The 12,499-nt window shown below is 42.2% G+C and overlaps 1 protein-coding gene across 1 annotated transcript; it reads left to right on the top strand.

Annotated features, from left to right (window-relative positions):
- Nucleotides 1-604: 604 nt before the first annotated feature.
- Nucleotides 605-12,434, top strand: IRAK1BP1 (interleukin 1 receptor associated kinase 1 binding protein 1). The gene is made up of 4 exons (XM_080585988.1): nt 605-926; nt 6,849-6,914; nt 10,954-11,084; nt 12,120-12,434. The coding sequence occupies exons 1-4, from the start codon at nt 678-680 to the stop codon at nt 12,388-12,390; spliced, it is 717 nt and encodes a 238-aa protein (XP_080442114.1). The 5' UTR covers nt 605-677; the 3' UTR covers nt 12,391-12,434.
- Nucleotides 12,435-12,499: the final 65 nt, after the last annotated feature.

The raw sequence follows: 12,499 nt of genomic DNA, 5'->3' as shown, positions 1-12,499 counted from the left end.
CTACAAGACCCCACTGTGGAGAAAGGGCTGGTTTGTCAGGAAGGGCAGCACCAAGCTGGGGCTGGTTTGTGACCATCCTGCCTGGGTGCCCACAGAGGAGGCGTGGTGGCACTGCACAACCCAGGCTTCCATGCACAGGGATGGACAACCTCCCTTTCCCTTGAGTTCTTCGGTATGGAGTGTGCCTCTTGGGCCCTACTATGCCTGAAAAATAGGATAAAAGTTGAATCATAGAATCATAAAATCATTAAGGATGGAAAAGACCTCCAAGATCATCTGGTCCTACCACCAATGTCACCCACTAAACCCTGTCCCTAAGCACCACGTCCAGCCTTTCCTCGAACACCCCCAGGGACGGTGACGCCACCACCTCCCTGGGCAACCCGTTCCCATGCCTGACTGCTCTTTCTGAGCAGACTGAAAACAAGCCAGAAACGGGGCAGCCTCCCTCAGAGGCCGCGCGCCCCGCCCGCCATTACGGGCTGCCCCGCCAGCTGGGATGGCGGCGCCCCCGCGGCAGCGGGCGGGGCAGCTCCCCCTCGGCACCGACCATGTCGGGAAAGCGAGGGGGGTCGCGAGAGTCGCGACACGGCGGTAGGAGGGGGGTGACGGCGGTGCTTCCTTCCCAGGGTGCAGCGGTGCAGCGGTTACCATGGGGCCGGGAGGGCCCCGCCGCCATGGCGCTGCCCGCGCTGCTCCCCGCCCGCGGCTTCGAGCTCGCCCCGTCCCCGGGGCCGTCCCCGGTGCCGGTGCCGCCCGGCCGGGAGCTGCATGTGAGCGGCAGCGCGGAGCTGAGCGCCGGCCCCGACCGGGCCCGGGTGTCGGTGCGGCTGGGCAGCAGGAAGGGGGCGGCCGGGGCGGCGCGGAGCAGCGTGTCCCGCAGGCTGGAGTACATCGCGCACAGCGCCCGGCACCGCGGCGTCCCGGTGAGGGGCCGCCGGGGGCTGAGGGGGCGCCGGGGAGGGCGGGCGGCGCTGTGAAGGCGCCACGGGGATAGGTTCCCTCCTGGCAGTCCTGCGGGGGGTGGTTGGGGATTTCGTGAAACGCTTCTGGAGGGTTCCTCACCCGGGGCTCTTAAAAATAAAAGGTGACAAAGCAGATCCGTGGTGGGTGGGTGGCTGGGTTTGGACTCTTAAAAACAAAACAGAACTAACCAGATCTTTGGTGGGATAAGTGGGTGGGTTTGGACTCTTAAAAACACAACAAACCAGATCTTTGGTGGGATAACTGGCTGGGTTTGAAAGTTTCTTACTCCTGAAGACCCCCAGGAAGTCTGTGCCATTCCCATGCATTCACAGATGAGCTGGGGAACAGGGAGATGATAATTTACTCCCAAATTATTCAATATAGTAATAAAAGTATTGCAGAAGTATTTAGTGATAGTGCATGATGTTACAGTGGAATTTAGTATCTATAAATACGAAGTAAGAGTGAGTTACTCAGCCTAAACAGTGATGTGCTTACAGTGACAGGGCATGCCCACAGCTCAAATGCTACATGCATTTGAAGATAAGTACTGACTCCAACTTTTCTTTTCCCCTCCCCAAAAAATAGGATTTACTGTTTTATTTCAAAGTGGATGGCAATGCTGCCTGTCTTTTCTGTAATAGCTGAACAAAGCATTCCTTCAGGAAGAAGGAAGGCGATAAGAAAGACCCTCTAGCCCCCCTGTTTCGGTAAGGGTCACGTTGCAGCCGTGGGACTAGATGGCAAGGAGGCCGCTGTGGGCCAAAGCTATCACCTGTGTTTTTCCCTACACGCAGCTGTGGGGTGTCTGTCACATCACACAAGCCCTGCTCACACTGATGACAACCGGGAGGAGGATTCATTCGCCATCAGAATGACTTGCTCAGTCAGAAGTGGTGCATTTCTGTGAGGGGTTACAGGCTGAGTGCCTTCGGTTTCCATCAAGTGAGTTGGTAGGAGCTTGGTCGTGGATTTTCAGAGGAACAGGGGAAGACAAGGCAACTTATCATTCGTCCATTTTTATTAGTAGAGAAAAACAGTAAGCCTTGTACCCACCACTGTGGGGAGCTATCAGGTCATAGGTATTTTTATCCTGGATGCAATTAAATAGCATTTCAAACTGTGGGAAGGTGAGAAAAAGTAGTTGCAGCTGTCTGCCCTACAAGGAACCTGAATAAGTGACTGGTTTTTGGCATGAGCCTGGCTGAAATGGGATTGCGGGGAGCATTCGACTTCATGGCAGGTGACACACAAAAGGAGTACACAGGCTGTTAAGTCAGTGAGCGTGCTTTTGAGGTGCTGTATATACTCACGCAGGCTGGTAAAAATAAGTGCAAAATGAAGTGTGATTGGGACAAACGTGGTGATATTTGGGTATATGCAGAGAGGAATGTTACGGGGGCATGTAAACGGTGTAAACTAGGTAGGAAATGGACTACTTTTGTGTTGTGAGAGCTGAACATTCAGTGGGTTGTTAAGTAGTTTCACAGCGCTCTCTTGCTGTTTCAGACCTAGCACATGTTGGAGACTGAACGTGCTCTGTTTGCAGACTGGAGAGGCTGTGAAATGCTGCTTAAGTTCTGGGCTTCTCGGTGTTAGCAATGTGTTAGCTCTGGGGAACAACAAGGTGGTGTGTTTTTTCCAGAGTAGTTCCCTATGGTGTAATTTTTAGTGCTTTCTTCCATCCGATTGTAAACCACTAGTGCTTTCATTTGCCCTCTGGCTTTTCTCCTAAGAGATCTCACTGCTGGCAGTTTGCTCCTAACTGCATTTCCTAACATCACTTGTAGCTAATGCCTTTCTAGACCACTGTAAAATTCAGCTCTCTTCACAATCTCCATACGGTTGTAGTTCTTGCAAGGCTGTCTAAGGCCCTTTTAGAAATCAGCAGGTTAGACCATATATTTATTTTTTAATTAATCCATAGAACCGTTTCCTTAGCCGTTCGTGCTGCTGCTGTAGGAAGCCTGGGAGATCAGGAGTGCGTAACCTCTGCAGCAGCAGGAGTTTGCATTAGCAGCTTGTCAGGATGCCAGGGGCTGCACCTAATTTCCATATATATTTACACAGGTTTTTAATCAGAAGTAGTTGCACATAGTAGCATTTATTTATAGAGTGCTGTAAGTATCTACTGCACTTAGAGCACAGAATCTGCTTTGAGGGCTGCAGGGAAAGTACAGTCAATGGGGAAACCAATCTCTTACTGAGCCCAGCTGTTCAAAAGCAGCATTTTTTTTTTCCTTCTCTAGAAGCAAACTGATTTATATTTACAGCTTGCAATTTATCTGGGGGGTGGTGTGGAGATAACATTTGTTTTCTTTAATCATTGTATCTAAAAATTATCTTTGGCCATCTTGTTTAAAAATAGCAGTGATTGTACAGGTTAGCTGAGGCTTTAGAGAGGGGGTGTTACTTAAGGAAAAAAAACAAACCAGTTCACAAACTGTATCCAGCAGGCTCTGTCTTTACTAGGCTGTGTCCTTGGATATACATGCACTATTCTCTGTATTTGGAACCTGTTACTCAGGAGTCACAGCCGTGGATGCATATCCATATAGTCAGTGGAAAAAAGGATTTGAAGCTTTGCTTACCCAGTTACATTTTTTTTCCAATTTCAATGCATCCTTGGTTAAGAAACGCAGAAAGGCCTGCATAAGGCATCACCTTCCTTAGACTACCGCATAGTTTAAGACATATCCCCAAAGTATCCTGACGTTTGCTGAGTACAAACTTAAGTACAAACTAAGAAAGTGCAAAACCTTTCTTAAAATAACTGCCACCTATACTCCTGTTGTTTTTTGAACAGACACAAAGCACCAGAAACTGCTTCACTGTAGGTGTCATTCTGTCTGTGTAATGCCAAAGGGAAGAAACAGCGTGAGGATTGAGAGGCTGGGAACAGACCCGCCGCCCGGAGTGTGTGCGTGCTGACTGTCAGGGCTTCCCGTCCTGAAATGCTGGGGTAACTTTGCAGAGACACTCTGATGGACGGGCTGTTATGTACAGTCTCATACGTCACATCTCTCATTAAATGGTTCTTTAATACTAAGAAAAAAAAAATGCTATGTTCAGGTGGAAAAAGCTAGCTCTTTCGGTTATTTCAATATCTTTTGGGTATTATTTTTGAGTCTAGAGTAACATTAGATGTATCTCTGCAAGTGTACAAGTAAATTTTAAGAAGCATTTCCAGGTGTCTCCAGAGTTTTAAGCAATAGCTACACAAACCAGTGCAGCTTACTACAACTGTGTGTTAGTGTGCATTTCCAAACTATCGACATTTTTGCTTATTGAGGCTGGTCTTGTAAGAAGGACTCATAATTTTGTTTACTCAGTAATTAGGAACAGAACACATAATTTTACCTTCAGGTAGGTTTTTTTCTCATACTGTACTGTTACATAGCTGTCTCCTTGAAGCGTGCTTTCACTGAATATCAATTTAGTTTTTTTTCTTGTTCTCTTCTGGGGAAAGCAGTAGTCGTTCCTACAACGGTCATGGTGTGATGAGGGTGGACACAGCAGTTCTGTGAAGAAGCAAGTGTCCAGAAGTAGCAGATAGGAAGGAGGAAGGGCTATATGAGATTTTGGTGTGTTGAAATGAAGCAAAACATAAGGTGAGGAACAGTTCTAGACTTGATACTCTAAGCTCAACGGGATGTTGCCTGTCTTCTCAGTTTTTTAAAGTACCCGCAACAGTGATAGTTTATATCACTGCTGGATCAGAAAATACCCTATATAGGCAGCATACAGGTGTGATTCTGTTAAGAATCATTCAATGGTTTCTAGAAGTAATTGAGTTTTCATATAAAAATAATGTTATATTCATTTATTTTTTATACTGTGTCTCTTGGCCCACAGATTTAGAAATTTGAGAAAACTATTTCAGAAGTCCGGGACACCTGACACACTGGAAGTGTAGTTTTTCTTAAGGCACAGTGAAAACTACTTTTTTCCTGTGGTTATTGCTATCAAATGAACAGTTCCTGAGCCAAAATACAAACAGTAGACATAAGGAATAGGAAAAAGAAAAGTATTTTGCTTTTGATGTAGTCAAAGCCCTGATTTCAATTTAAAATTCTGCCATCACCTCCTTGTCTTCTCTGTGTCCTTGTCTGAAGATGGAACAGGTTCCTGAAACGGAACAAAGCTTCTGGCAGAAGATGTATCAGAAGAGGCCACATCGTTATGACTTCAGCAATTAGGTCTTCCCTTTATCTTCAGTAACACATACAGCTACTGTCAAATCTGCTGGGATACAAATTAGCAATGAGGGAAATTTTCTAGTAGATGGCACAAGATGGTTTTTCACTCCCAACTGCATCAATCTTGCAGTAGTGCCTAGAACCACAAGATGGCACTGCCCTTAAATAAACAGCAAGTGGGTGAAGCGCAAAAACAAACAGAAAAAGAAGCAAACAAAGGTTTAGAAGAAGACTGACCTGTTCAGAGGAAAAATATATTTTTTAAAGGGATTAAGGAATGGAGACGAGGAAAAAGAAATGCACTTTTTCTGTTTTTACTCTCAAGATTTATTACAGTATCGTTATTTCTGTAAAATAGGAGTTTTATGTGTGGTTATTCCTATAAAACATGGATGTATATCGCTAGGAAAAAAAAAAAGGGAAAAAAACTTTCCTGATAATTGTATTGACAATTGATTCTATTATAAAAAGTATGGTTTGCTCCATCTTTCTCTAACGAACCATGGCCAGCCATGCTTCCCAAGTACCTCGAACCTATGAGTGTAAAAAGGGGAAATATGGCTTTTAGGGACTAACTGTCCATGGTCCTTGCCTTTGCTAGGAGAGATTTTCCAAAAATAAGGATGTTCCTTCTTGTATTTGAGCATTATTCGTCAATCATAAAATTGAAAACTCAATTTTTGTTTTTCAGAAAACCCAAAAGCTTCTTGTAGGCACTGTGCAATGATAATTATAGGTCTGGTTTCCATGTGATATTTTAGAAGGAAAATGCTTCTCGTGATTAATGTCATTTCTAAAAAAAATATGTATTCCACACAATAAACTTGAAGATTTGAGTCCTCTGTAGAAAATATTCTGACACAGAGCATCCTTAGAAATGTGTCAACAATGAAAGCAAATATTATGTTCCTATGCAAATACATTTAGTAAGTAAAACTTTTTCAGTAATTTGGAAGGCTTGGTATCTGCTTCTCTACAGCTCCTGACTATTAAATTCAAACTCATACTTAGAATTAAACTGTAAACTGTGCTTTCTGTTATGTTGTAGTAATTTTACAATAAACTGTTCATCCAAACTGTTTACCAAAGAGGGCAGTGGGTGAAAGAAATGTTTGACTGCTAGCAAGCTGGTCAAATATTCAGAGGAAGCCAGAGTTGCTCTGTATCTTAGTTTCATATCTTGCTTGTAAATCGTAAAGTTTTTGCTAGTGCTCTGTACGGACCTTACATTGAAAATATAGCTGGTATTAATGCAGAAGGGTCAAAGCGGAATAACCTCTTTTAAGGGTTTCCTTCCTGCTGAATAACCATTGATTAATCATTGTTTAAATCACAAAAACGACTGAAACATCTTGGGTTTTGTACCAGGTGAATTGACAGTTACACACTGATACACAGAGCCTCTAGCTAGCAGTTGCTTTCAAGAACTAATTCTTCTCCTTGAGTGAATAGCAGCAAAATTGCCTTATAGAGCTACTGTATAATTTACTTTAAATGATGTCAAGAAATCTTTAATATCCAGCCTTAATTGACGAGATTTGCGTGGAAAATTCCAAACTTGTGTTTCTAAGTTATAAGTTACAAGCCAAAACAGTTCAGCTTTTACAGAACACAGTGTACATACGTTTCCAACAGACCCTTCATTTCTGTCTTTTAAGATTATATTCTTGTATTTTGTTTCAGGAAGAAAATATGACTGTAACAGAGGATTTTAGTAGACTAGAGAACACCTACCAAATGGAAGCAGAGGTACGTATTCAACCCAAGAAAACAAAAAATGTAGCAAGGACCAAGGAAAATTTGCAGACTCTTTCCTTATAACTAGATGTTCTCTGTAGTAAAGGCAGCATAGTCCGAAGAAGCTACTGAAAGACTGCAATTTAAAGCAGAATTCAATTGTAGTCTTCTGTTGTGTGCAGAACTTGTTTTCTGCTACTGTAGCATGGAAAGGATTATTTTCTTGTCAGATGATTGCGTGCTGTTATTCTGTGCTGCAGCGGGAGGGACTCTCGTTCTGGGACTCTAAGGTTGTCATCGCATGGTGCTGTAAGCAAACCTATGGTTCTGCTCTCTCCTCAACCCCTAGATGTCCCTGCCCTCTACTTTTTTGACAGAATTTGTACATACGTGATGAGGTAATAGGCAAGTTTGGAAAGCTGCTCCAATTAAAAGCTAATCTGGAAAAAAAAAAAGTGATTATTTTTTCCATTATTTTAGCTCCGTGAACTGGAGACAGTGCAAGGCAGAGGACAAGAATGGACGGGGGACAACCGTGGCATGGCAGCCCTAACCTATATCTGCTTAAGCCACAGTTGAACAGCACCTGGACTTTGGTCTATTCTACATTACTCTGCCATCAGCTTGCTGCAAGCAAAGCAAAGCTGATTGTTTCCTAGGTAATTCACTTTGAATTCTGTGGGTAAAAAGTGCTGTGTGAAAGTTAAATATTATTAGAATAATCCCATTTTCTTCAGAATCAGCTCAGGGGAGTTTATTTTTGCACATCTGTACTATAGCAAGAAGTAAATGCACTGAAAATATTAATTAAGGGAAATAATGTGTTTTCAATCAATGAATCTTTTCAGATTTAATCACTTCAGTCACTACCCAGCAACTTCAGTGATTCTTATGAAGATTCTTATAAAGATTCTTATAAAAGCCTGCAGTAAAACTATAGCAGTATTATAGAGTTATAGTTTACAGTCCCCTAAATCCGAGTTCAGCCTCTTTAATTTGCATGTTTGTTTTAAGGTATATTCTCATCTAAATAACAGCAATAAATATACAAATAAATGAGAATTTGGAGAACAAAATTAGATTTTAAAATGAGTCCTCAGATACTTAAATGATATCATTAGTGTCATCTGCTGAATGACTTTAACTTTGCAATTTAGATACTTACTATCATGAGAGCTTCAATTATCAAGTCTTTTAGATAAGCTGTACTTAAAAATTAATACAACTACATACAGTTATTATTTAGGCTACAAACAAGCTTAGGCCTGCTACTTCAGCCCTATGCGGTAACTAAACCAATCGTCAGCCTTCTCCTGCCATCAATTTTTATACAACAAAGACTGTAAGTAAGTGGGAAGCAAATTACGTGGACCAAGTTTACACCAGTGGGCAGTTTGGACCGGCTGTAATTGTTGTTCAGAAGTTCTGTGGTCGCACAGGGCCGGAACTTGAAAATCTGGCCGCAGTACTGTTGCTCTGGGCTGCTTAAGTAGCAGTACAGAAGCGCTTCATGCAGAGGTTAGTTTCACCTTGACTCCCCCTTTATATAAGCACTAGTTTTGTTAGTACAGCTTCATAAAACCAATGGAGTTCCATTGACCAGTTTGTGAGACTACTTTAGCAATATGAATGAATTTTAAATTAACTTTTAAGCTGGCTTCTGTACTAAAGAGTTTGCCGTTGTATTTGTGTTACATATCAAATCACAGAAGTCATGCATTATTTCATTCTCTACGCTGTCATAAACAATTTGTCTACTCTAACAGTTTTTAGAAGAACGAAGAAATTCCCGGACAAATAGCTATTTTAGGGTGTAATTAAGAATTCGAGACATACTTTCAACTGTAAGCAGATAAATTCTAATTCATGCTTTAACAAAGGAAAATACGCAGAAGAATGAAGTTTTGTAGGGGATCACAAAGCTTTGTAGTATCCTAACCATAACAGTTCATCTATCGCGTGATGATCTCGTGGGATGATTAGATTGTTCTTGTGCATATCTTAACATGCTTGCCTTTTCGTAAAACACAACTTCTTGTCCTTTACAGCCTTACCCAAACCTTACAATGTGTCTGTAATGGTTTTGCATTCCTCATATTATTTTTTCACACTTTTTAACCTTAATCATAATTTTATTGAGGAGATAGACTGCTTTGCATTTTAATGCTCAGGTATCCTCTGTAAATGCAGGTGGAATTTATTTTATTGGATCTAGCTCTAAGCAATTTAAGTGAAAACTGTGATTGTGGGTGCGGAAACAAAATTCACAAGTGTTGCTCGGTTGTTTTCTGCCCCAAGGGCACCTGCTTTTTTACCAGTAAAACTCCTGAGTGCCCAGAGCTGCCCCAGTCTGAGCAGTTTCCCTCTTGCTTTACGGCCCACCATTATTTTGTTTGACCAGACTTCTGTTTCATCCCCTTGAGGGAACTAATCTTTTAAACACTGGCAGCCATCTGGCAGACGCTATGATGGTCCTCATAGTGAGACCATATGGTCAGTTTTCCACAAAACACAATTAGGAGTTTTCTTGCAAAGCAGCACGAGAGGCTGTATGGGTTTTATATGTGGCAAGAGCTCTCACTGAAGAAAGAAATCCAGGTTTAGTCTCATCTTTGGTCTTAGTTCAGGTTGGCACCGCACCTTCCAGAAAGTGATCCAGCCACTGAGTTACAGATGAAGGGTGTGTAATTCAGATGAAGGTGCGTACTTGGTGCGGTTTTGCACAACAGACGCGGCCATTTGTCCTTGCAGAGGTGGAGTTGCCCTGTCACTTGGTCAGTTTTTAAGGCCCTAAGCCCAGCTTGGGCTCAGTGGTGTGATGAGGTACTGAGGCAGAGCAAGGATTCAAGCCAGGATGAGGTACACTGAGAGGCTACCAAGGGTAACAAGACTTGTGCATTAATTACTTTGTGATAATTGTCGGTATCCATTTTTACCTTACCCTGTATATGAAGTAGTCCTCTCTTGCTGAGGGATTCAACTTCCTTGAATGATCCTACTTACCACGAGGTAAAGGAGAGGTTTTCCCACAGGACGTTTCTGCAGCGCAGCTGACAAGCGGTAACCCCTTGAAGCTTCCTTTCTGTGCAAAAAGAAGTGAAAGAGTCAGGGGTACGAGATGGTGACCCTGGCTTGGCGATGAGAGCACTGTACTGCAAGGTGAAGATGAAGACTCTTAAAAAAGAGTTTGGGAACTGGGATTTCTGCTTCCTGAACACTAGCAGCTGGGCACGATTACTTGACTGCTGACAAGGGTGCTCTGCCACAGAAGAGGGCTTGCTCCTGCCTGGAAAGCTGCCACCTGGCTGGCACTTCCCTGCCGGGAAGGCTGTAGGGCTCTGGATCCTGGGCTGATAGCGATGCCTGCTTTGTAGCAGTTGGGAAAACACCCAAATTCCTGATGTATCATCTGTATGTAATGCTTCTTAATGCCAAAGGCACAGACAGCTAAACGTTTAAATTGTTTTTCATCCTAGACTGAAGTGACCAGTTCTCTGTAGGCACTGGGGCGAATCTGTTCACCCAGCGCAGGATTTTGAGCAAGTTGGATGGGACTGGGCTAGGCTTCTTTTGGTCTCATAGTTTAGGTTTCTTGAACATAATGTGTGGAATTAAAATGTAATTTTCCTTCCTGCCCAATGTTTTCCACATCATTTTGCTTAGGCTTCTGCATAATTAACATCTGGTAATCTAAGTTCAAATTTAAAAGGGAAGAACTAAGATGTTCTTATCTGATGATGTGTCACACACAGTACTTGTTCGTTCTTCAGATTGTCTACATACCAAGAAAGCCAGACCTCCTCACAAAAGAGAATTTTATTAATCCTCAATTTTAAACAGTTTTATAAGCTTCTTTCTGTTGGAAAACAACTGATAGTTTCTAGGGCTATATAAAAGTGTCCAACTCAATAAATGTTGGTGGTATATACAGGACTAGTATGTTCAGTTAGTTTGTACAAATCTGTCTTTACATTGATTTAATTACAAGTGTTGGATCATAGGAGAAAAGTTTAAAAAAAAATTACTTGTCTGGTGTCTGTGTTCGTTCCAGGTCTCTATTATATTCAGTGACTTTGGAAAAATGCAGAATGTTTGCAATTTACTTACTGAAAAATTAGGGGCTTCTGTTACCATCAGTCCACCTCATTTCTACCACACGCCAGAAGCCGTAGACGCCCTTCGGTAAGTTTTCTCTTATGCCACAGATTTTACAGCCTCAGATAACATTTAATATGAATACATAATTTATACTGTTTGTAATGGGAGCAAATAGTTTCCTTCGTACCTATTAAAATTTATGTTCAGATCTCAGCATTTGTTCTAAATATAACTTAGAAATTAATGTTGTTCAGCCTAGAAAGATGCATCTTGTTCTTTCTGCAGTGCCCCTGTGCAGAAGCAGAATGTAATAAATATTTTCTCACTGATTTCCATTGGAAGTATAATCTGCTGTGAATATTAGGTCAGCATAATTTGACTTTGGTTACATCAGCATGTGTAGGTTTAATTTGAATTTATTCATGGAGGTACAAATGTGTTACCAGATGTTGATAATTCTAAGTACCCTTGCCAATTCCCATTACTTTTAGCTACTGACGTGCTCTGAAGTGAGCCATGTACAGTGCTTGCTCAGCATCAAAATATGCTACTTCGAAGCTCATGGTCTTAATATTTTAGGTGTTTACTAATTATTTGAATTTTTGCATATCCCACTAATGTTGAAGAGGGTGGGAGAACCAGAGGGAAGTTTAATCTTGGTTTGGGGTTTGCCCCGTTAAAGAAATATGCCTGGGCTAAGAAGGGAGCTCAGCTCACTGCAGGTAACATTTCTGGAGATGTCAGAAGTGTATCTCAAAGGTGTCGATACAAGAGTCTGGAAATCAGGCCAGTGAATTCATGTAGGTGCTGGCATGACTTACAGCTGAGCACCCAGATGTTTGGAGCAGCGCTTGGACACTTGCTCTGCACCACACGCCACCGGTGCCTGCAGCATGTAGGTGTTTGAAATGCTTGATTACAGCTGATGAGGATGCTCACATTTTCTCCTCACAGTTTCCCCTCAAACTTTCAATCTACCACCCAGAAGGTGTGGAAAGGTGTGATGGTCCTTACCCCATGCAGTTACAAAAACTGAAACATAGGGAAAAAAAATGTTTGGCATGAATATTTGTGCAAATTGACCCTGCTTGTTATTGTGCTGCATTCTCTGCCTCTCAGCCGTCAAGTATGCGTCACTGCTGTTGCAAACACACGGCAGAAAGCTCAAGAAGTATGTCGACTGCTTGGCCAGTCACTGGGAAAACCTTTATTAATAAGAGAAGAAGAAACAAAAGAATGGGGAGGACACACAGACAGTCATCAAGTTAACTCCCCAGATTCACTGACTCTGCAGGAAAGAATCCAGAATGCTACTGCTTATGCTTCTTGTAGAGTGTTTGCTGTGTTTGAGATAAAGGGAAAAGAGAACAGAAGAAAGAAGTTGCTCTAAAAACTTACAAATCTTACACGTTTTCTTAATAAATTTTTATACTTTTCTTCATTTTTTTGTTTTCCTTTATTGTTGTTTTTTACTTTGTTACAATAGCAAGTATGGTCCA

Source organism: Anser brachyrhynchus (assembly GCF_964034855.1).
Source record: "Anser brachyrhynchus genome assembly, chromosome: 3".
NCBI lineage: Eukaryota > Metazoa > Chordata > Aves > Anseriformes > Anatidae > Anser > Anser brachyrhynchus.
This window is presented reverse-complemented; position numbering and strand designations above follow the sequence as displayed.